The sequence below is a fragment of the Trichomycterus rosablanca genome, chromosome 7 (assembly GCF_030014385.1).
Source record: "Trichomycterus rosablanca isolate fTriRos1 chromosome 7, fTriRos1.hap1, whole genome shotgun sequence".
In the NCBI taxonomy this organism is placed as follows: domain Eukaryota; kingdom Metazoa; phylum Chordata; class Actinopteri; order Siluriformes; family Trichomycteridae; genus Trichomycterus; species Trichomycterus rosablanca.
This window is the reverse complement of record NC_085994.1, coordinates 9,929,103-9,954,960: the sequence shown is the minus strand read 5'-3', so window position 1 is coordinate 9,954,960 and position 25,858 is coordinate 9,929,103. Positions and strand designations below refer to the sequence as shown.

General features: G+C 39.5%; 1 protein-coding gene across 1 annotated transcript; it reads right to left on the bottom strand.

The window, feature by feature from the left end:
• Positions 1-1,252: 1,252 nt before the first annotated feature.
• Positions 1,253-25,481, bottom strand: ccdc22 (coiled-coil domain containing 22). The gene is made up of 16 exons (XM_062998343.1): positions 25,143-25,481; positions 22,867-23,044; positions 21,595-21,727; positions 20,964-21,070; positions 16,589-16,673; positions 16,324-16,493; positions 10,960-11,172; positions 7,605-7,796; positions 5,729-5,848; positions 5,531-5,647; positions 3,807-3,908; positions 3,556-3,663; positions 3,348-3,443; positions 3,186-3,245; positions 2,794-2,868; positions 1,253-2,242 (listed from the first exon to the last, which is right to left on the bottom strand). The coding sequence occupies exons 1-16, from the start codon at positions 25,190-25,192 to the stop codon at positions 2,129-2,131; spliced, it is 1,920 nt and encodes a 639-aa protein (XP_062854413.1). The 5' UTR covers positions 25,193-25,481; the 3' UTR covers positions 1,253-2,128.
• Positions 25,482-25,858: the final 377 nt, after the last annotated feature.

The following is a 25,858-nucleotide window of genomic DNA, read 5'->3' as shown; positions in this document are numbered from 1 at the left end:
GATGACTCAAACTGCAGCAATAGATGAGCGATCGTCTCTGACTTTACATCTACAAGGTGGACCAACTAGGTAGGAGTGTCTAATAGAGTGGACAGTGAGTGGACATGATATTTAAAAACTCTATCAGCATTGCTGTGTCTGATCAACTCCTACCAGCACAACACACACTAACACACAACCACCATGTCAGTGTCACTGCAGTGCTGAGAATGATCCACCATCTAAATAATACCTGCTCTGTGGTGGTCCTGTGAGAGTCCTGACTATTAAAGAACAGCATAAAAGGGGGCTAAAAAAACATGCAGAGAAACAGATGGACTACAGTCAGTAATTGTAGAACTACAAAGTGCTTGTATATGGTAAGTGAAGCTGATAAAATGGACAGTGATTGTAGAAGCAAGGTGTTCTTAATGTTATGGCAAATACTATAAACATGACTGCTGTAATGTATCTATTATTGCTATGTCCCAAACATCATTGTGCCATATAATGAGGTAAGCAGTGTAAAGAAGTGTTGCATTTTTAACACGGTGAAAGTGAAATGCATGCAAATGTATGCAATACCATTAAATTCAAGTCTGGAATGTGTACTTTAGTCAAAACTGATTGAAAGCTTTTGATTTGTCAGTATCTGTAAACTCTCTTTATTTCTTAATTATTTTATGTAATTGCATTGTTGTTAGGGCCAAGGGCAGCACGGTGGCTTAGTGGGTAGCACTGTCGCCTCACAGCAAGAAGGTCCTGGGTTCGATCCCCAGGTGGGGCAGTCCGGGTCATTTCTGTGCGGAGTTTGCATGTTCTCCCCGTGTCCACGTGGGTTTCCTCCCACAGTCCACAAACATGCCACCAGGCTAATTGGAAACACTGAATTGTCCTATAGATACCTAGCCACTAGATGCACAAACCAGTGCATTGTAGTACCGGTCCCAAGCCTGGATAAAATAGGGAGGGTTGTGACAGGAAGGGCAACCGGTGTAAAAATTGTGCCAAATCAATGCGGATCATGATCCGCCGAGAGCCGACCCCGCGATCGAACGGGACAAAGGCCGAGGAAGAAGAAGATTGTTGTTAGGGCCAAATGTAGCAATATGCACACATTGTAGATCAGTTGAAATTACACACATTACACACATTATGCATTAATGCATATATTATTATATCAGTATGTAAAAGTACACAAAAATGGAAAAACATTTCATCAACATTCTGACAACTGTGTTACAATTAAACAAACGAGACATGTATTTCAGCATGGTATAAAAGAAGCTGTATTTTTAAGTCATTCGTTTCAGAAAACAAGCACTGCCACCGTTTTGTACATTAGATGTTGGAAAAGTTGGTGAGTTCTTTTTTTATTTTTTAAATAGCTGAATCATTCATTCTTGGAGTGGCCACAGGTAGTGCAGCGTATTTCTGGCACATGAAACTTGTCAAATAGACATAAGACATGTTGTGATTAAAAAAGAATGGCAACAATTGTTGGGTAGCTATAAAATCAAACAGGCTCCATCTACAATTAATACTTTATAGGAATTATTGGAAATATATATTATGCTTTCATTTTTATACTTGTCTAAGATGTAAGAAACACTACTTTTTTTGCATTTAACTGTTTATCAATACAACCATCAAAAAGAACCAAACAATTTGCTTTCAAATTCACATTGTAGCTCAAAATCATGTGCAAGATCCTCAAGTGTTCTCAAATAAAATCTGACAAATAAATCCATAATTGCAAAAGTTTAACCAGTGTCCTGCTTAAACTTTCAAACTCCTATGAAAATACGATAGAAAACCAGTGGTCACAGTTAACGGACACTTTTTAGCTACAAGATAGAGCTGTCACTGTGTATTGCAAAACCTGCTATAGTTAAGGCCAAATGGAAAAGCCATCAGAACACATTCAAACGATGCTAATGATAAGCTAACATTTTCACAAACTAATGTTGTGTCATTTTGATACAAAAGAGTCTTGTGTCCACATCTCCAGCAAAAGCGGTGTAGTAGATGCATGGAATTAATACAGAGATCCAAGGAGGCTCATCAGCTTGGAGATGGAGTGACACTAGTTTTATCAATGCAGGCGATCATAGTGTCTGTAGTACCAGCAACAGCCTCCGGCTTCAGCCTAACCTTCTCGGATCTTAGCAGCCAGGGCAGCGTTTTCTTCCCGAATAGACTTATAGTCCTCCAGAATCTTCTCCAGGTTACTCACCATCTTTTTACCATTCTCAGTTTCAGTCTGAGGAAATAAGGGTGAAAAAGAAGGGGTCATGGAAATAGAAGGCCATAGTTTTTTGAAAATGGTGTTTTGGAAATATTTACTGAAAGATAACTGGTATCAAATAAATACAAAGGTGGCCAGATCAAGAGCCCATGGCATACGAAAACTACTCACGTACATAATGTTTACATGTAGAATCTCATCTAATCTTATCAGTATGTTAACTTCATCAACAGTTGAATTACCAAGGTACCCTGGACTTAAACTGTTGTGTAAAGGACAACTTAATAGAAAGCTACAGAGGTCAGTCAATCATTAGATTTCTTTTTAAATACTTGACCTTTGTGCCCATTCATTTGCTTAACTGGTAAAGTTGCTTCTAGTTTTATACTTATTCATTAATGTATACACTTTATTTGCATGGATTTAAAGTTAATATGGACAGTTTCTTCCAGCTTTCTGGTTCTTTTGTACGTTAACAGGATAAAAAATTTGACAGTGAATGTAAACACACTGAAAGATCTGGACATGAATGTACATTTAATGCAAATGCTGTGTTAGTTTCACACCTGTTCCTCCAGGTCCCTGATCTCTCTCATGATGGTGCCCGTGTCCTCAATGGTCTGAATGAGTTGGGTGCAGTTCTAATAGAAGCAAAGAATAATCCAGTTATTCAAAGTGAATTGAATTAAATGAAAATATTTACTATCAAACAATTTGGTTTATTATGAGCACAGTAATTTAAGTGGCATAAACAAAATATGTGCTTGAATGACAGTACTGTAGAGTTTAAGGTGTTTATTTATCCAATCGACTGTATGTGTGCATTGTTATACATTATGTAATGTGTGTGCAGGAGTGCAACCACATTAATTACGGTGCTAAGCCTGGGCATCACTGGTTAGGGTAATATGGTATTTACACAGGACTTGAGTGTGAATTGGTCTTTGTAAGCACTTACCTCGTGTAAGGCAGCCAGGTACTTGTAAGATTTACGAACTGACTCGTCTTTTTTTGCATCCTGTGAAGTATTTATGAGCAAACACACGAGTACACATTAAGTAAATCAACATTACATTACTAGAACATTTGCTTCCATGTTTATTAAATAGTGACAACCTACTTTAAAAACCAGTTCATCCGTTACAGCAAACGTTCTGTCAAGCTTTCCTGTTAATCCATTAATCTCTTTCTGTAACCCCTTGGTATCTGACAAAATCTGTCATAAAATAAAGAGCCAAAATAAATAAATCAAAGCAATAAAATAAAGACATATAGCTAAAATATACTGAAATATTACATATATAAAATCAGTTTACAAATAAACAGACCTTTGTGATTTCCTCCTTCTGCTTCTTAATGTTGCTTACTATCTCCAGGATCCTCATGGTGTAGGCTGAGCGAGCTACATCCTTAGGCAGCGTCTCGTACTCGCCAATCTGCATCCGAGGACAGAAACAGAAACGTATCTATTAGTCTTACAACTGAGCTACTCAGGGGAGTCGGCAACACACAGTGTTTCACAATGATATTTTGATGGCATGAAAGGCGGAGGTACAGCACTTCATTATCTCTCACTTACCAACTGCTTATACAAGCTCTCCTTTCTTTTGGCCTCTTCAGCGGACTGACGGATTTTATCATGGAGGTTCTTAATTTCTGATAACTTTCTGGAGGACTCCATCTAAAAAACATCGCAAAAAATAGCCACAAGTCATCTTAACAGAAAGTCTTAACATTCTGTAAACTTCCCTTGTCCTAAAAGTCAAATAACAACCTGTCTTCACTAAACCCTACAATAGGGCAGCTTATATAAATTTTAAAACCCAAACCTATTTTGCATAGAGAAAAAATGTCATTCATTACAAACATTGTGATTCTCTGTGGTCACTCTAGGAAAAGTCAAATGGGTTAAAATAAGATTGAGAGAATCGTATCTGCTGATAATCATATTGGTGGGTCATTTTGACCAATAGAACTACAGGTCAAAAAGTTTAAGTATGCACATGTCTAAAAAAAAATCTTTGGTGCATAGTCCCTCACAGTTGTAATACACATTGATACAATACATTGTAATAACATAATATAATGTACAGGTGTACAAAAATTGTAGTATGAAGTACTACAATCCAGAAGTCCATGATTAGGAAAAGGGAATGGGGAATATCAAATGTAGAATATAGATGTAAAATTATTGTACAAGATATACAGTACCTTATATATTATACACATGCAGGTGTGGTGGATTTAGTTTAAGTGGGTAAAGTGCAGAATAATTTGTATGGGGTGCGTATAGTGTGAATTGTCTATAGAGATCACTGTATTGGTGATCAGTGTTCATTACTGTTCAGCAGCCCGATGGCCCGGGGGAAGAAGCTGCAAAAGTTTGTGGGCACACAAACATCATATCCAAAACCATCAGCGTTACATACTAAGCTGGTCCCATTTTGCTGTTCTAACAACCTCTAATCTAAAGAAAACACTTCCCATTAGTCTGAATATGACTGTGATTATACAGCTACAAGACTATCACTGAGGTTTAAGCCCTGACTTGAAAGATGGATCTGGCTCAAACCTGACCATGTAGTTTATCTAAGTCAGGGCTCTGCACTGTCAATTTCTTTCCCACACCACTAATCAAACCTTAAAATCAATTCTAAATGATCATACACTGATTGCATAGTCATGCTTAAAGAAAAGAAAGTCCTTTCTGAATCTGTTGCCACAAAGCACTCCTTTTCATTATGATGCGAGTTTCTTCAAACCAATTTACTCAGCAGGATTTGCATCCCCCAAGAAAAAATGGGTTTCCACTGCACCAAAATTCTATAGTGGTGTACTTTTCATTAATTCAGTTCAAACTGGTCATTATACATGATGATCCTAAGCATATGTGAAGCTGCTTAACAATAAAAAGACAATCAATAAAGCTCTTCGAGAACAGTTGTTATGCTGATGTTGCTTCCAGAGGCCGACTAGAGTCTGAGAGTGAGTGTTGTGACATACTAGCAACATGACATGTGCTTTAGTTTGAGAGATTAAGTCTCCTTAGCCCATTAGTGGTATGCCACTGTTGCTCCTGATGTTACTTATTAGTTACATTTGGTAGCTCTAACAAGTAGAAAATTTAGAAAGAAATATTTATCTTATTTGTCGTTAAAGACAATACGCCAATATGGTTAAGCTATTTCCACAGTCACCTATTTGTAATTAGAATGACTGTTCACATATTTTTAAGCATTTAATGTAAAATGTTCCTGCAATACATACTAAGACACCATGAAAAAATATACACAATCACCATACCTCCCGATTACTGCAGAGCTCTTTGAGTCGGCGGTGTTCCTCAATAAGTGGCGCTCTGTGCTTCTCCCACTGTGAGGCCAGATGAACAACCCGCTTGGCACTTGACTCCACCAGACTCTAAAACGTGCACAGTGAAAATGGTTTCACTTGTTTATCCGTTAGGCTTAAGACTGTTGTCTACAAGAGCGGTTTCCACACCTGTAGTTTGATCAAGTTGTTCTCAGCATCCGGCAGGAGGTCGATGGTCTGTTTCTTCATCTTGACAGTGCCCTCATTCTCCAAATTGCTTAGCTCTCTCTGTTTTAGCTCATCTGATACCTACCAAACCAAAAAATGGTTAGGGTGGAGAAAACACAAACACACATACATACAATGGCTTTAAAATAGCAAGGTGTAAAAGATGTAACACAAGTCTCCCCTCCCCCCTTCAGGCTGTTCCTGTATTTAGGGGTTGCCACAGCGGATCTTGTGTACATACCAGAGTTGGCACAGTTTTAATGCCCACTGCTTTTTCTAATGCAAAGTAATCAATGAAAATGGTTTTAAAAAAGTAAGGCTGAGTTGTTCATTAAATGTGTCATCATGCGTCAATCAGTGACTGAATTTTTGTAATTCAACTTTAAAGAAAGCTCCGAACATGGTCTCATCTGGTACTAAACATCAGTTCTATCATTAGACTAACAGTATACAACAGGTTAAATGTAATAAGGTTAACAGGTCAAATGTAATATCGGTGCTTGTGTGGCACAGATGTCCATTAGGCTATCCCACCACAGCCGAGCTCCAGGTTTAGCAATGCTACCGGGTAGCTGGCTACCGACTCAGACATGATTGTCTGTCTGAGAGGGGGTTGACCAAAATATTTCCTGGTGGAGCCGGACCCACCACGACCCGGATCAAGATGTATCGGTTGATGAAAACAGTATTTTGGGTAAATGACTGCATATTTTACTGACTTACACTTGATGTTTGAATTCTTATATACAGTAAAGCTGGACTTGTTTAGTTGTAATGTGTGGATTTAGACTTGCAGAGTGCCCCATATGATTTTTTAAATCTTAAAATAACTGTAGCTCAAACACTGGATAACTTCATCCACTTGTGATCAACTAAAGTGGTCATGGGACTCAAATACTTCTTAAACAGATGATCACACTTCCAACATCACTGACCTACCCTCATGTTTCACAATGGGAACAGTATTCTTCTGGTCATAAAGCCTTGCCTCTTGGGCTTATTCCCTTCTGGCGACCTCCAGTTGACCCTTCATAAGCTTCTAGGCCAAGAGTGTTGTGCACCATGGAGTCTGACCATGAAGTCCTTGGTACATTTGTCCTAGCCTTCTTCATTGTTCTGATAACACTGCTAAGTCCTCTGGACAAAGCTTCAGGCTCTTTCACACAACCAGGCAGGTGTGCTGCTGCACCATAAGTTTTAACTTCCAGACAGTACTTCCAATGGTGTCTCTACCAATGGTCAAGGTCTTGGAAATCATCTTATACCCACTGCCCTTTTGGTGTAATTAATTATTTCTTTTTTCGCTTTTGGGAGAGCTCCTTAGTTGTCAACGTGGTTGCAACACACCTTAAGCACATCTCTGGGTTTTGTTTATAAGCACATGATAGCTTAAGCAAATTACAGGTGACCACTGATTCCCAATGGTTTAATCATGTTGTAACCCAACTTTAAATATTTTAAGCAGTAGGTTTTAAGATTAGGAGTATTACTTAGAGATCAAATAATTGTCATGACAGTAATAACAAAATATCCTGCTACTCTATATAATTCATTTTCTTTGTTCACTTGCTACATCATTTAATTAAAGAAGACTTAATTCCAGGAGTCTGAACTCCTAGCCAATTCTAGTCAAGATTATTTTAATGACAAAGAGTGGACATGCTTATCATATTAGAAAAGCTGAAAAATACTAAAGCCTTTGCAATTAATCAGCAATTTGGACTAAATAAAGACTTGTTGCTGGTCTTACAGTTGGCCTACTCAAACAGGACAGATGTAATCCATGGACTGGTTCACTGTTTATTTGGTTTATTTAGTCATATTTAGTAGTCATTACCTGGTTAATAGACACTGTGAGTTGCCTGAAGTCTCCACCCACTTCATCAATTTGGACGGAGAGCTGCTGTAGCTGCTGCTGCAGGTCGGAGAGTTCTGCCTCCTGTTGGGCCTTTAGATCCTCCTCTGACCGGTGAGAGCTGGGAAGTGCACTTGCTGCTGCTGCCATCTGCTGGGCTGCTTTCTCAGGCTCCTGCAAGCACAAAGCGTGTGAGGCATTTATTAACAACAGCTAATTCCAGGTACAGTGTATCACAAAAGTGAGTACACCCCTCACATTTCTGCAAATATTTCATTACATCTTTTCATGGGACAACACTATAGACAAGAAACTTGGATATAACTTAGAGTAGTCAGTGTACAGCTTGTATAGCAGTGTAGATTTACTGTCTTCTGAAAATAACTCAACACACAGCCATTAATGTCTAAATAGCTGGCAACATAAGTGAGTACACCCCACAGTGAACATGTCCAAATTGTGCCCAAATGTGTCGTTGTCCCTCCCTGGTGTCATGTGTCAAGGTCCCAGGTGTAAATGGGGAGCAGGGCTGTTAAATTTGGTGTTTTGGGTACAATTCTCTCATACTGGCCACTGGATATTCAACATGGCACCTCATGGCAAAGAACTCTCTGAGGATGTGAGAAATAGAATTGTTGCTCTCCACAAAGATGGCCTGGGCTATAAGAAGATTGCTAACACCCTGAAACTGAGCTACAGCATGGTGGCCAAGGTCATACAGCGGTTTTCCAGGACAGGTTCCACTCGGAACAGGCTTCGCCAGGGTCGACCAAAGAAGTTGAGTCCACGTGTTCGGCGTCATATCCAGAGGTTGGCTTTAAAAAATAGACACATGAGTGCTGCCAGCATTGCTGCAGAGGTTGAAGACGTGGGAGGTCAGCCTGTCAGTGCTCAGACCATACGCCGCACACTGCATCAACTCGGTCTGCATGGTCGTCATCCCAGAAGGAAGCTGACGCACAAGAAAGCCCGCAAACAGTTTGCTGAAGACAAGCAGTCCAAGAACATGGATTACTGCAATGCCCTGTGGTCTGACGAGACCAAGATAAACTTGTTTGGCTCAGATGGTGTCCAGCATGTGTGGCGGCGCCCTGGTGAGAAGTACCAAGACAACTGTATCTTGCCTACAGTCAAGCATGGTGGTGGTAGCATCATGGTCTTGGGCTGCATGAGTGTTGCTGGCACTGGGGAGCTGCAGTTCATTGAGGGAAACATGAATTCCAACATGTACTGTGACATTCTGAAACAGAGCATGATCCCCTCCCTTCGAAAACTGGGCCTCATGGCAGTTTTCCAACAGGATAACGACCCCAAACACAACCTCCAAGATGACAACTGCCTTGCTGAGGAAGCTGAAGGTAAAGGTGATGGACTAAACCCAATTGAGCACCTGTGGCGCATCCTCAAGTGGAAGGTGGAGGAGTTCAAGGTGTCTAACATCCACCAGCTCCGTGATGTCATCATGGAGGAGTGGAAGAGGATTCCAGTAGCAACCTGTGCAGCTCTGGTGAATTCCATGCCCAGGAGGGTTAAGGCAGTGCTGGATAATAATGGTGGTCACACAAAATATTGACACTTTGGGCACAATTTGGACATGTTCACTGTGGGGTGTACTCACTTATGTTGCCAGCCATTTAGACATTAATGGCTGTGTGTTGAGTTATTTTCAGAAGACAGTAAATCTACACTGCTATACAAGTTGTACACTGACTACTCTAAATTATATCCAAGTTTCATGTCTATAGTGTTGTCCCATGAAAAGATATAATGAAATATTTGCAGAAATGTGAGGGGTGTACTCACTTTTGTGATACACTGTATCAGTTAAAGGCTCAGCAGACACTGTACTACACTTATACATGTGTTGAGTCTGTCTGTCTGTCTGTGTTGTTCTCCTTATATATGATTCATGTTGAGAAGTACCATACAGTATTTTGTTGTAGTATATACAATGACAAAAAGTTAATTTTATTCTATTTTATTCTGTACATCAAAATCAGTTTTCTTCTACAATTCTGACTTGCCAGAAAAAAAAAATCACTCTCATGACTAAAAGTAACAGATGCCAGAGAAAATAACGCCAGCTCTGACGAATCAGAACAGTGTTGAAAAACAGGATGACTGGCCATGTACCATCTGATCAATCTCTGCACAGACAGTACCCCAGATATAATAGCCTGCACGCTTTTAAGATGGATTTTTTCCTCAAGTGTTTTAATGTCTCTATTCAAATTCGCCCACATTTGGTTAAAACTGCATTGACAAGGTCATCCTTTGTGAGAAGATACCTTACACCAGTGGTGTCCAAACTTTTTTCTAGGAGGGCCAGATTTGATAATGTGAAAGTGCCCCGGGGCCAACAGTCCCTGATGACATTATTTTAAACAATAAAATATGCATATAAATATGCTGTTATTTAATAATTTCATGTTCACACAGTGAACAACAACCAAATGTAAGCATTCAGATGAACAAATGAGAACATACAGAACAAGCTTCAGAACAACAAACAACTTTCAGAAACTCTAAAATAAAAGACGGGGCGCTTTCACAAAAATAAATCTTAACGTGGCTTTATGTACTAAAAGAACGACACAGGAACTCTGAGTTTCTCTACGTTATTACTGGTCATAAGTTCTCTCCACCACTTAAATTCTTAGTCTTCGTTTTAGTACAATTCGTCATGTTAAATTTTGTTCCCGTGAATCGTTGTTTCTACAACCTGTGTCACTTTTATCTTGTCATATATGAGTCTCATTCACATTTTTGCCACTTCTCCTGAATGGGTACTTAGTGTTGCTGCCACCATCTGGTAAAAAGGGGAATTGCATCTTTAATTAGTATAAATTATTTCTTTTCTGTTTGACTGTGCTGGAGGGCCACAAGTAACGCAATTTAAGACAGAAGACGTGGGCCATATAAAATCTGACCTCGGGCTGTAATTGGCCCACGGGCTGGACTTTGGACATGCCTGCTTTACACCAAACTTGTTTAGTCATATACTTTTGAACCTCAATTTAAGCACAGGAACACAGATCTTCACATATCCTTCATTGGTACACACTGGATTTTTTTCGGGGTAATTGCTAATACATAATTTAGTGTTTGTATATCTGCAGACATGAGCAGGTGTCATGCACAAATGTCATAATTGCATGTACAGCCTTTTAATCAGCTTTAATTTTTTCCATACAACCTTTACCTGAATCCTACAAATGCATATGTTGCAGAAGTATGAATTAGCCTAAATGTGAACCTACTCACCATTAATCTTAATTTTGTGACTAAAATGACACATCATTTTTACTTGGCCCGACCTTTTTACAAGCTGACCTACCTGTGTAAAGGTGAACTTCTCAGAGTGGGTAAAGCGTGTGCCTTTGGTCAGAATATCTCCCGCTGTAGTGCTCCCGCCGAAGGAATTCAGCAGCTCAGAAAGGTCAGACGCTGAACGAGTGGTACCATGCAAGTCGTGCCGAGGCTGAGCAGCCGCCCTCAGTTGCTCCTCGATACGTTTCTGCAGCCGTGCACGTTTCCTCAACCGGTAATCCTGCAGCAAATAAAAAGAATAGTATTTTTTAATTCTTTATTTGTCCTTCATGTGTATTTCATTAAAAAACCTCATTTTTAGAAAAGTTGGGACATTTGCGATCTGCGATTTGGTAATACAAATAAATGAATTTCAATATTTTGGCTAAACAACTCCATTTTTTTTTATTTGATGCCTACACACCAAAAATTGGGATAAGACAAAAGGGTGAAAAAACTTTACATAGTATTTAAATTACACCGTTTTCCACAATAATACAGCAGAAAAGTCTGTAACATGATGGGGTATAAACGGTGGATCCACCAAGGGCTCAATGACTCGTGTCTTATTACTTAATGCCAAAGTTAATGAGAGAAATGCCAAATAGATTAAAAAAATTACATTTCACAAACCAAGATTTCTCCATCTGTTGTACATAATATTGTGAAAATATTTATGGAATCTGGAGAAGTCTATGTAGGGCAAGTCTGGATATTTATAGCCACATGGGCATTGGAAAACTTAAGAAAACCATCGTCATTTAACACAGTCTACCACTGAAACAAAAAATGCAACCTAAAACACTATTATGCACAGAGAGCGCCATAAATCAATTCTAATCAGAAATGCTGCTGACATCTCCGATGGACCAAATAAAACTTTTAATTTTGTTTTGTTTTCTGGGATTAACAATCATTCTCCCTTGTAAAACAAAAAAGCAACAGCTGCAACAGCTGTAAAAGCCAGTATCCGCATGATATGGCCGTGCTTCACTGCATGGGTGACTTGCACATGTGTAAAGATATAGTTCACGTATATAGTGATTAAAAAAAGACGCAAAGCGACATGTTTTCAAAGGAAGCCACTGGTTATTTCAGCAAGACAATGCCAGGAATTATTCTGCACACACAACCACAGGGTGGCTTCACAGACAAAAAATAGGTGTGCTTGATGTCTCCTTTTGAAAATGTATAGTGCATCATAAATGGTGCAGAATGGGCAAAAGCACCACTTGCAAAAGTGTCACAATTAGTACCCTCAGTTCCCAAATGATAAGTATAATTTATAGGAAAGTTGTAAACTGTGGTAAACATGCCTCTGTCCCAATTTTGAGCGTGTGTCCAGCACTTGTACGGAATACAATTGACTTGGTCAGTCAAAACTTTGTCTTTTTTAAAGATGATTCTTTGTATTTTAATCAGTTAAATATTTTTATATTTGTATTTTAATCAGTTAAATAAAGGTCAAATAGAATGAACAAACCACAGATACCTGTTTTGATATCAATTTACAAAATGTCCCAGCTTTTCTAGAAATAGGGGTGGACAATAAACATCACCTCCCAGACCCTCTTTAGAGAAACTTTTGCAGAAGCATTAATGAGTTCACAGCAGTTTGGGAACATTCTATTTTCACTTCTATCCTCCTGCAACAACTTACACTAATGGCATGCAGACCAAAGTAAAAAATTTTATAAATAACTGCTAAGAATAGCACTTGTTGACTTTGGGGTCTATGAACAGCCCCTACCGTGCAGACGACTGTCTAATTTGCAGGCTGAAAAGAAGATAAATATCAACATGAGATGTGAAAGGAGGGCATAGAGTTCAGCAGAGTAGCCAAAAAAAGAACTGGACTCTGTGATCTACCCAGACAGTGAGGGGTAGATCACTGTGTACCTCCTCATTCACATGTTGAACTCTGCTTTAACACCAAGCTGTGACTGAATAGAAAGGACAGGAACAAATTTAACACTGTTCCTAGAAGTGAACAAGAGTTCAGGTGGGTTTTTGTGCTGTTGTGGATACAAGTGATGACTGCATGTGGCCTCACAGAACACATTCAGATAATGGGTGTGTTCGAAAACCTAGTGAGCTGCCTTGCTGTCTTACTGCCTACATAGGCAGCTGCCTAAGTAGAGAGGATTCTAATAAGTCATTGACTTATAGGGCAGGTTATTCAAACGCACTACTAAGACAGTGATTCCATCAGTTTTCGCTAACTAAGCTAACACAGTTAGCCTCATGCCATTTAAACCAAAGGGATGGGGTGGCACAACGCGCTAACATCTCCCTCAGTGTACCGAAAACAGTTAAATTCGCTGACAAGCCCGAATTTGCAAATAAAAACACTTGTGCAACTTTATACAAATTAAAAATAAATAATTTATTTACATTTGAAAAGAACTCCGTTTCTACGCACCGTATGCCATGTTTTTTATTTTTCTGTGAGAAAAGTTGTGCCGCACTGAATGCTGGGATTGCCTCCACCGCTAAGGCAGCATCGGATGCTCACTCGTTCTTGAGTCAGAATACTGTTGAAATTTTAAGATGCCTTACTAGTGAAAATATTAAGGCATCTAGGATTTCGAACAGCCTCCTTCTCGTAAGAGGACTTAAAATGCTGTCTATGTAGAGAGCTCACTAGGTTTTCGAGCACACCCAGTGTGTGTAAACAAAACTCTGGTACCTACCTTGGTTCTAAACACTAAATTCTGCATCATAAACAGCATATGTTGTTGAGTTTGAGGTTTAAAGTCACATTTTGAGAACAGTTTTTTTTTTGCGTCTGTGTAACATACTTACATAAATCGAAAGTTTGTTAACACCTGACCATCACAATTATATGAGCTTCTCAAAATCCCATTAAAAACCATGGGCATCCATACAGAATACGACTGTAAGAGCCTTCACTGTTCTACAAAGGCTTTCCACAAGATTTTCTGTTGAAATTTTTGTGCCCATTGATTTGAAAGAGCATCTGTGAGGACAAGGCACTGATTTTGGACAAATAAAACCTGTGTCGCAACAGACATCCCAATTCACCCTAAAGCTGTTCATATGTAGTGTTTAATGTGTGAATTGGGAAACAAAAATGACACGTTAAAGTAAAAAAAAACAACTGAAAAACAAGAGGATAATAGAGCTTGTGTGATGTGATCAACTCATGTTGGAAATTACAAATGTGTGTACATGTCCCATCCACTATGAATTCTGGGTAATAACAAATCATGTTTTAAAAAGCTACAGTAAACCATGTAATGCACTATGCACAACTTAGATTATGAGTAAATTAATACATTTGTTTTTGACATGCAATCGTTATACAATATACAGTGTATCACAGAAGTGAGTACACCCCTCACATTTCTGCAGATATTTAAGTATATCTTTTCATGGGACAACACTGACAAAATGACACTTTGACACAATGAAAAGTAGTCTGTGTGCAGCTTATATAACAGTGTAAATTTATTCTTCCCTCAAAATAACTCAATATACAGCCATTAATGTCTAAACCACTGGTAACAAAAGTGAGTACACCCCTTATTGAAAGTTCCTGAAGTGTCAATATTTTGTGTGGCCACCATTATTTCCCAGAACTGCCTTAACTCTCCTGGGCATGGAGTTTACCAGAGCTTCACAGGTTGCCACTGGAATGCTTTTCCACTCCTCCATGACGACATCACGGAGCTGGCGGATATTCGAGACTTTGTGCTCCTCCACCTTCCGCTTGAGGATGCCCCAAAGATGTTCTATTGGGTTTAGGTCTGGAGACATGCTTGGCCAGTCCATCACCTTTACCCTCAGCCTCTTCAATAAAGCAGTGGTCGTCTTAGAGGTGTGTTTGGGGTCATTATCATGCTGGAACACTGCCCTGCGACCCAGTTTCCGGAGGGAGGGGATCATGCTCTGCTTCAGTATTTCACAGTACATATTGGAGTTCATGTGTCCCTCAATGAAATGTAACTCCCCAACACCTGCTGCACTCATGCAGCCCCAGACCATGGCATTCCCACCACCATGCTTGACTGTAGGCATGACACACTTATCTTTGTACTCCTCACCTGATTGCCGCCACACATGCTTGAGACCATCTGAACCAAACAAATTAATCTTGGTCTCATCAGACCATAGGACATGGTTCCAGTAATCCATGTCCTTTGTTGACATGTCTTCAGCAAACTGTTTGCGGGCTTTCTTGTGTAGAGACTTCAGAAGAGGCTTCCTTCTGGGGTGACAGCCATGCAGACCAATTTGATGTAGTGTGCGGCGTATGGTCTGAGCACTGACAGGCTGACCCCCCACCTTTTCAATCTCTGCAGCAATGCTGACAGCACTCCTGCGCCTATCTTTCAAAGACAGCAGTTGGATGTGACGCTGAGCATGTGCACTCAGCTTCTTTGGACAACCAACGCAAGGTCTGTTCTGAGTGGATCCTGCTCTTTTAAAACGCTGGATGATCTTGGCCACTGTGCTGCAGCTCAGTTTCAGGGTGTTGGCAATCTTCTTGTAGTCTTGGCCATCTTCATGTAGCGCAACAATTCGTCTTTTAAGATCCTCAGAGAGTTATTTGCAATGAGGTGCCATGTTGGAACTTTCAGTGACCAGTATGAGAGAGTGTGAGAGCTGTACTACTAAATTGAACACACCTGCTCCCTATGCACACCTGAGACCTAGTAACACTAACAAATCACATGACATTTTGGAGGGAAAATGACAAGCAGTGCTCAATTTGGACATTTAGGGGTGTAATCTCTTAGGGGTGTACTCACTTTTGTTGCCGGTGGTTTAGACATTAATGGCTGTATATTGAGTTATTTTGAGGGAAGAATAAATTTACACTGTTATATAAGCTGCACACAGACTACTTTTCATTGTGTCAAAGTGTCATTTTGTCAGTGTTGTCCCATGAAAAGATATACTTAAATATCTGCAGAAATGTGAGGGGTGTACTCACTTTTGTGATACACTGTATGGTCAAAAACTTACCATGACCTTCTTGGACATCTATTTTAAAAGCAAATTACATTAAAATAGAGTGACCTCTGTGCAAAGGTTTCTTACGAGACTTTGGAGTAGGTCTGTGGGATTTTTTGCTCATTAGGTACAAAGAGCATATGCATGGCTGGAAACTGATGTTCCAGTTCATTCATTCCACAGCTGTTTAGTAGGGCTGAGGTCAAAGCTCTGTGCAATTTTACTTTGTGTCTTTATAGACCTTGCTTTGTGCAAATATAAAGCATATAATTTCGTTTATATAATTGATTTATTACACCTGTTGGCAATTGTTGTGGCTGAAACACATTAATTCAAAAATTACAAGGAGTGTCAGAGTACATATGTCCATTTGTCTTATATCCCTGTCTCTGTGAATAGAAGTGCGACCCACCTCAGGAGAGAGTCTAGAAAGAAGGCCTTGGCTGTTCCACTCAGTTTCCCACTCCTGTGCTGCGCTGACTTCTGAGACATGATTTTCCAAAAGAGAGGCAGGCACTGAGAACCTCTGGGAAGGCTGAGATGTCACAGGCAACAAATACTCTCTCCAGTACTCTTTCACCTCTGAGAAAAAGACAGTATAGGAACATAATTGTGTTTCTTGGTGTACACATAATGGTTATATGACTAACAATGGGGAAAAAAACAGATGAACATACCTTTAGACTGTTTCTTGGAAGAAGCTTTCAGTGGGTATGGGAGACTCAGCGGCTGGGCACGAAAACTGTGACATGGACCCGGGCTCTAAAAACACATTTTCATTATTAAATGCTAACACTAGGGCAAGATGAAGGTTGAAAGGATATTCAAATAATCACTGATAGAATAGGCAGCAATTAAAATAGCATGCATTAAGGATTTATGTTTGTAAACAGGCCATGTACTATCCATCAATGAGAAAGAATCCCTGTTATATCTGTATATACAAAATGCTACATGATTAATACAGCCCTTTGTTTTTTGGCTTTCAATGACATTTAAAACACTATGTTTAAGAAAAGTGTGTCTACTAATAGACTAAAATGCATTTAGGCTATTATCTCCAAAAAGAAGTGGACACTTGGGTGGCACAGCACTAAATTATGCTAGCCCACTGCCGCTGGGATGCAGGGTTCTAAACCTGGCTATGTCTGAGGAAGTGGGGATGTAGTGGTGCCCTGTATGGAGTGTTACTGCATTGCACCCAGTGATACCAGGGAAACTGGATCCACTGCAACCCTGACAAGAATAAAGTGGTGATAGGTCAAAATTAAAACAATTTCCAAACAAAAAGATCCATTAGATTAAACACCATGACTAACTGAGTTACCCTTTTAAACTCAAATAGGTAAAAAGGAACAAAGGCAATACACAATTCAGTCATGGCAGAGGGAGGGCAAGTCTGACACTGCACTTTTTTTGCTCTATTTATTGAGGAATTTCAAAAACAAATGACATCACTTTTCTACAGTCACCTTCCAATGCATTTTTTCTCAGCGTCATACCAACTTTTTAATGCCATCAGCAAAAAAATGTTTTGGTTGAGCGTGTAGCCACTGATGCACCGCTGCTTTTACATCATCACATGAAAATCTTCTTCCCTTTAAAGCTTCTTTGAGCGGTCAAAAAAGGTGGAAATCAGATTGCATTAAATCTGGACTACAGGCTCTCTCTCAGTCTCTTGGACACGACCAATTACTACTCCTCCCGCCCTCACCGGTTCCAACCAAAATATAAAAATGAGGAAACTTTTTAAAGATCCCTCGTATACAGGTCCTTCTCAAAAAATTAGCATATTGTGATAAAGTTCATTATTTTCCATAATGTAATGATAAAAATTAAACTTTCATATATTTTAGATTCATTGCACACCAACTGAAATATTTCAGGTCTTTTATTGTTTTAATACTGATGATTTTGGCATACAGCTCATGAAAACCCAAAATTCCTATCTAAAAAAATTAGCATATCATGAAAAGGTTCTCTAAACGAGCTATTAACCTAATCATCTGAATCAACGAATTAACTCTAAACACCTGCAAAAGATTCCTGAGGCTTTTAAAAACTCCCAGCCTGGTTCATTACTCAAAACTGCAATCATGGGTAAGACTGCCGACCTGACTGCTGTCCAGAAGGCCATCATTGACACCCTCAAAGCAAGAGGGTAAGACACAGAAAGAAATTTCTGAACGAATAGGCTGTTCCCAGAGTGCTGTATCAAGGCACCTCAGTGGGAAGTCTGTGGGAAGGAAAAAGTGTGGCAGAAAACGCTGCACAACGAGAAGAGGTGACCGGACCCTGAGGAAGATTGTGGAGAAGGGCCGATTCCAGACCTTGGGGGACCTGCGGAAGCAGTGGACTGAGTCTGGAGTAGAAACATCCAGAGCCACCGTGCACAGGCGTGTGCAGGAAATGGGCTACAGGTGCCGCATTCCCCAGGTCAAGCCACTTTTGAACCAGAAACAGCGGCAGAAGCGCCTGACCTGGGCTACAGAGAAGCAGCACTGGACTGTTGCTCAGTGGTCCAAAGTACTGTTTTCGGAAATCAAGGTGCCAGAGTCTGGAGGAAGACTGGGGAGAAGGAAATGCCAAAATGCCTGAAGTCCAGTGTCAAGTACCCACAGTCAGTGATGGTCTGGGGTGCCATGTCAGCTGCTGGTGTTGGTCCACTGTGTTTTATCAAGGGCAGGGTCAATGCAGCTAGCTATCAGGAGATTTTGGAGCACTTCATGCTTCCATCTGCTGAAAAGCTTTATGGAGATGAAGATTTCATTTTTCAGCACGACCTGGCACCTGCTCACAGTGCCAAAACCACTGGTGAATGGTTTACTGACCATGGTATTACTGTGCTCAATTGGCCTGCCAACTCTCCTGACCTGAACCCCATAGAGAATCTGTGGGATATTGTGAAGAGAAAGTTGAGAGACACAAGACCCAACACTCTGGATGAGCTTAAGGCCGCTATCGAAGCATCCTGGGCCTCCATAACACCTCAGCAGTGCCACAGGCTGATTGCCTCCATGCCACGCCGCATTGAAGCAGTCATTTCTGCAAAAGGATTCCCGACCAAGTATTGAGTGCATAACTGAACATAATTATTTGAAGGTTGACTTTTTTTGTATTAAAAACACTTTTCTTTTATTGGTCGGATGAAATATGCTAATTTTTTTAGATAGGAATTTTGGGTTTTCATGAGCTGTATGCCAAAATCATCAGTATTAAAACAATAAAAGACCTGAAATATTTCAGTTGGTGTGCAATGAATCTAAAATATATGAAAGTTTAATTTTTATCATTACATTATGGAAAATAATGAACTTTATCACAATATGCTAATTTTTTGAGAAGGACCTGTATAATCAGCCCCTTCTTCACAGTGTGTTTGCAAATGTATTCAAGATAATGCAGCAGATATGTGAATAATGCAGAGAAATTAAGCCACTATAATATTTACTACAATATTTACAGTGAAAACCAGGTAAAACAAACCCTTTAATTTTTTATGCAATTTTCAGGACTAAATTTGATAGTCAATTAACGCAGAAAAAAAAAGCATGTCAGAGATGTTGAACCCTATTTTACTGCGTTCCTGTTTGATGCCCTTGAGCAGATGAACTTGCATTGCCACTGCTTATTTACATGAGCATTGCAAGATTAATAGCAAAGATAGAAATATTTCCAGATTGGAACCAATCAACCCCTGGCTCATGGCTATGGATGGCTTACGGCATAACAGGCACACAGACTTTAAATGCCTACTATGAACCTCCATTATAAATTTCACTACAATGTCAAATGAACGTAAACATGAAGAAATAGGGCTGCAAATTTTAAGACAAGCTGCTGCAAAATCTAATACTTTAGGCCCCCAACAATCACAAAAAGGTTGCAGTATGTAAATCGGACTAATTCAGTCTAAGAACCTAATGCACAACATATTTAAAACGCAGGGGTGAAATGAAACCACATCACTATATACACTGATCAGCTATAACATTAAAACCACCTCCTTGTTTCTACACTTACTGTTCATTCTATCAGCTCCACTTACCATATAGAAGCACTTTGTAGTTCTACAATTACTGACTGTAGTCCATCTGTTTCTCTGCATGCTTTGTTAGCCCCCTTTCTTGCAGTTCTTCAATGGTCAGGACTCTCCCAGGGCCACTACGGAGTCGGTATTATTTGGGTGGTGGATCATTCTCAGCACTGCAGTGACACTGACATGGTGGTGGTGTGTTAATGTGTGTTGTGCTGGTATGACACAGCAATGTTGATGGAGTTTTTAAACACCTCACAGTCACTGTCCACTAACCAAATAGTAGTCCACTAACCAAAAACAGCAGCAATAGATGAGCAATCGTCTCTGACTTTACATCTACAAAACGAACCAACTAGGTAGGAGTGTCTGATAGAGTGGACAGTGAGTGGACACGGTATTTTAAAACTCCAGCAGCACTGCTGTGTCTGATCCACTCATACCAGCACAACACACACTAACACACCACCACCATGTCAGTGTCAGTGCAGTGCTGAGAATGATCCACCACCTAAATAATACCTGCTCTGTGGTGGTCCTGTGGGGGTCTTGACCATTGAAGAACAGGGTGAAAGCAGGCTAAAAAGGATGTAGAGAAACAGATGGACTACAGTCAGTAATTGTAGAACTACAAAGTGCTTCTATATGGTAAGTGGAGCTGATAAAATGGACAGTGAATGTAGAAATGAGGTGGTTTTAATATTACAGCTGATCGGTGTACATTAATAATTTTCTGTAACATAAAAAATCTTATAGAAAGCGTAACATCATAAATTTAAATGAATAAAATTTCAAAAGCATTTCTGCCATTTAGCAGATGCTTTTATCCAAAGCGACTTACAATTGTGACCAATCGAGAGAAATAAGAGCCTAGCTTAAATGACCAACAGTGTCAACCTGGCAGTGGTGGGGCTAAAACCAACAACCTTCTGATTAATAGTCCAGTACCTTAACAAACGAGCTAACCTTAACGTTTACTATACATTGCACATGACTCCTTAATTTAAGTGCTGTACCTGGGTTTTGCGGTGTAGGGGCAGTCTGCAGGATGGCGGGAGCCAAGGCAACGTCAGCTGAGCTTTAATCTGGGCTGCAATGGCTTTTTGCAGAAGAGCAGACTTCCCTGAGACAGAAGAAAGAAGTTAAGAAAGAAATAGAACAAGGAAGCAAAAAGCTAGCTGGAAGTGTCCGTTTAGTCATTCCAGACATAATAAACTTCTTCATATGAACACACAGCATGCATAAAACAATCAGAAAACATCAAACAGCTCTCTCATGACTCCGCCTGGGGTTTGTAGCTCTGAAGTTATAGTTATGTTAAGTTTCACTGACCGTTTTACAACATGAATTAGTATAAACAAACAAAAAAGGTGTAGTAGAATGGAATTTCCTCTGCACACATACATCTCAAACAATGGTCTATTATTTAACTAAAAACAGCATCAAACAACTCTGACCCAAAGCTGTTATCACACTCATGAATGGAGTTGATTTTGGCCCCGTTTCAAATAGGAAGATTTAACATAGATCATAGCACACATAAAACTAATTGGAGGTGGTATAGCATCATTATTATTGTTCCTTTAAATTGTTCCTTGTATTTAACAACAATATGTGATCCAGAACATCTGTTTCCTAATGTTTTACCTGCTTGCTGATCTGATGCCTCTGCGCTCTCTCTGGGCAGCTTCTCCACCAGGAACATGAGCAAAGACCGAATCTCTGGCTCATTACTGTACAGAAACGTCTGGTACCCGATCTCTCCCTTATAACCCAAGTCCTACACATACATAAATACATACAAGTAATAACAAATGAGCATTCAAATATAAAAACTGCTTTAAAATAATCCCTGAATACTTACACCTAGGGACAATTTAGAGCAGCTAATTCATGGTGTTGTGAGGTCAGACAAGGGGAGCACATTTAAGAAAAAAAAATACTATAATAATATGTAGACAAGGGGAGGATATCTAAAGCATGAAATCCACTAAATCCAAGTTTCCCTGGACACAAGCTGCTGGATGGCACCTACAATGCCAGCTACCTCAGTATGGACTCTAAACGCATGTTACACTTTGCACATGTGGATATGATGGTAAATGTCTGTTCATAATAATATCATAACCACAGAAATGTTCTCAGGAAAAGCTTTATTAAATATTGAAATGCATCCCAATTGTTTTACTAGCAAATTTAGTTCATGCTTGTGATAAACTGTTCATTACTGACTTTGTGCAGAATATACAATCCAAATCGCAATCATGTTCTGCTCACAGTGTTTATGTTCAATGCCTTTATTTACCATATATACATGTACACGTACAGTACGGTGAAATGAAGTTGTTTGGACTTTGACCCTAAGTTAGCGCCCAGGGTCAGCCATTGAACAACGCCTCTGGATCTAGTTAAATAACTTGCTCAAGAACCCAACAGCAACTGCTTGTTAGAGCTGGGATTCAAATCCCCAACCTTTTGAATGTTAGCCTGGAGCTCTACCCACTGCACTACCACTGTCCTGTTATTTACATTTTATTATTAATTACAGCATTCAAGCAATCCAGTATTGTGTATATTACACACTATAAAGCATCAGTTCCAACAAGCACAGTACATTTACATTTTAGGCATTTAGCAGACACTTTTATCCAAAGCCACTTACAGTTCTGTGACAGTATACAGTCTAAGCAATTAAGGATTAAGGGCCTTGCTCAAGGGCCCAACAGAGGCAACCTGGCAGTAGTGGGGCTTGAACCAGCAACCTTTGGATTACTAGTCCAGTACCTTAACCACTAGGCTACAACTGCCAGTATGCACAACAAAGTTGAAATAATATAATAAGTTTGAATAACGTTTTTAAGGTAATCAGTGACCTTTGGGACTTAAAATACAATTACATACAACTCACACTCCTCTTACCTGGCAGGCTTGTGCCAGGCTCATGCCTAGTCGAAAGCGGGCAGACATGCCAGGCGGCAACGTGGGCGAAAGGCCACTACCCACGGCCGGGTCGATTACACGTAGGCATCGTACCACTGCCTCTACTATAAGCTCACTGGTGAATTGCTTGACACTCTGCACATCTTCATCGATGTCTCTGCAGGACAATGAAGACATTTCGTTTAATTTAGTAATTTAGTAAACAGTTTAGTGATTACATAGAAATATACATATCTTGTATATACACTTATTAAACCTTTTTCTGTGTGGCAAAAAATCACAGGAATTGTGACCTTAGGTATAGGTGTACTCTTTAAAATGTGCAATCTGTAGTAATGTAAGGTCAGATTCTTCTGTACAGTTACAGTGTTACATACAATTAACTTTTATCATTGAATTTCTTCATCACTCTGATAGGACATTAACGTAATTTGTAATGAGTACAAGCTGAATTAGCAGTAAAACAGCAGCAGGGGAGGAGGTTTAATGATTCAATGTTGTATAGATCCTGTTAACACCATCAGTTTTTCAAGCAGCGAGTCAGCCAGTAAATACTGACCCTTATGTTTACAAGCCCAATTAAAAATAATGATAGTAGAAAAAATGCAAATAAATAAAGAGCCATGGTTTGTGAACTTTCTTGACATCTAATTTAAAATGTACAAAAGGTTCGTGTTTAATGTTTACCTTATTAAATGTATAGATTTTTGTGAATATATGCCAATTCTTGCATGCAGTTTGATACCAGCAACGCATTTAGAAAAAAAGAAAAGCTGAAGTGGAATTATCAAAAAATAGGTTTAAAGAAACATACACTGATCAGCCATAACATTAAAACCACCTCCTTGTTTCTACACTCACTGTCCATTTTATCAGCTCCACTTACAATATAGAAGCACTTTGTAGTTCTACAATTACTGACTCTAGTCCATCTATATCTCTACATACCTTTTTAGCCGGCTTTCATCATGTTCTTCAATGGTCAGGACCCCCACAGAGCAGGTATTATTTAGATGGTGGATCATTCTGAGCACTGCAGTGATATTGACATGGTGGTGGTGTGTTAGTGTGTGTTGTGCTGGTATGAGTGGATCAGACACAGCAGCGCTGCTGGAGTTTTTAAATATCGTGTCCACTCACTGTCCACTTTATTAGATACTCCTATCTAGTTGGTCCACCTTGTGGAAGTAAAGTCAGAGACGATCGCTCATCTATTGCTGCTGTTTGATTTGCTCATCTTCTAGACCTTCGTCAGTGTTCACAGGATGCTGTCCATGGGGCACTGTTGGCTGGATATATTTTTGGTTGGTGGACTATTCTCAGTCCAGCAGTGACAGTCTTATCCACTCATACCAGCACAACAAACTCTAACACACCACCACCATGTCATTGTCACTGCAGTGCTGAGAATGACCCACCACCTAAATAATACCTGCTCTGTGGTGGTCCTGGGAGAAGAAGAGAAGAACAGCATGAAAGGGGGCTAACAAAGCATGCAGAGAAACAGATGGACTACAGTCAGTAATTGTAGAACTACAAAGATCTTCTATATGGTAAGTGAAGCCAATAAAATGGACAATGTGTGTAGGAACAAGGAGGTGGTTTTAATGGTATGGCTGATCGGTGTATATCTTAGTTGTTTACGGGCACATTACAGCCCTAGATTTGCAATTTTACTAACAACCTGCACGAGAAAATAGTCCAAAAAATTTGAGGATTTTCCATAACATTATCTACACATAAACAATACCTCTGTTATTTTAATATCTCTGTCGTGGAATGGATTTGGTAAACTGACTGGTAGATATTGGTCTAAAATGCAAGTAAGACATTACACCTACGTCTCGTTGAAAGTGTAAATAATGTGTGTGTGTGTGTGTGTGTGTGTGTGTGTGTGCACCTCTGGATAGACTCAAGGATGAAATATTAAGTAAGGAAAGTATAAAATAAAAGAAAGCTCAATGGATATAGTGCATTTATTAGGATAGGTGGGTTCATATTAGGGAACATAATTACAAAGTATTATGATAACTATAGAGGAACTGCCCCATCCTTTTTTGCAGCACTAACATTGGAAATCAAGACACATAAAGAGCTTGAGGTTTAGCACTTTCAAATCCTATATCCAACATCAAATACTGTTATAATAATTATTGAACATATTTAGGAAACATTAACTAAACTGGGCAGTGAATAAATAATTTAATAGCTGAAACAAGCTGCACATGAGTAATAATCACATCTTCAACACTTACGTGCCAGTCTGCCTTAGAGAATGGATTAAAATCTTATCAACCTCCTCCATTGCTGATATATTTTATATAAATCTGTACAATCTTCTAAGTGTACAGAAGCCTCCAGCACCTCCAACTAACCGAACACCTATCATCTGAACCTACCGCTAACCAGCCATTACCATCGCCTTACAGTCTACTAGCAGTAATGCTAACTTACGCGTCAGGATAAACTAGCACTAACGAACCAACAACACTCAATTCCCATAGTTATATTCTGAACATTTCTGTTCGTGATGAATAACACTTTTCACATCACTGAGAGATAAAACGGTTTAAATTCAAACCTTAACGCCTAGTCTAAACACTTCTGCTACAACTGAAAAGCGAGTCATATGCAAGTCATATGTCTGTCGCAGTGCACCTTGGGAAATGTAGTTTTATTTTTGCCGGAATTACGGCGACTTGTACGTTTAAAATCTGTCATCAAAACTCGCTTTCCCAAAATTCTTTCGTTTGCAAGTCCCATGACTACTCATGACGCTTTAACACGTGCGCGCTACTCTCCAGTATCTCGATCCGATACCAAGTAAATACAGGGCCAGTATAGGCGATATCGATATCGATACCGATACTTTTTAATAATTACGGTAGATGCATCTTCAAATAGCTAAATCTGAATGAATTTTTCATGACCTTTAGGTGTATTATTGTAATCCATACATTTTAAATTGTAA

Excerpts from the sequence above, each read along its gene's own strand:
- ccdc22 (XM_062998343.1), bottom strand. The coding sequence starts at position 25,192 with ATGGAGGAGGTTGATAAGATTTTAATCCATTCTCTAAGGCAGACTGGC. Across the intron at positions 5,648-5,728 it reads ACAACTTGATCAAACTACAG|AGTCTGGTGGAGTCAAGTGC; the intron begins GTGTGGAAACCG and ends TGCACGTTTTAG. Across the intron at positions 2,243-2,793 it reads TCAGGGACCTGGAGGAACAG|ACTGAAACTGAGAATGGTAA; the intron begins GTGTGAAACTAA and ends TTATTTCCTCAG.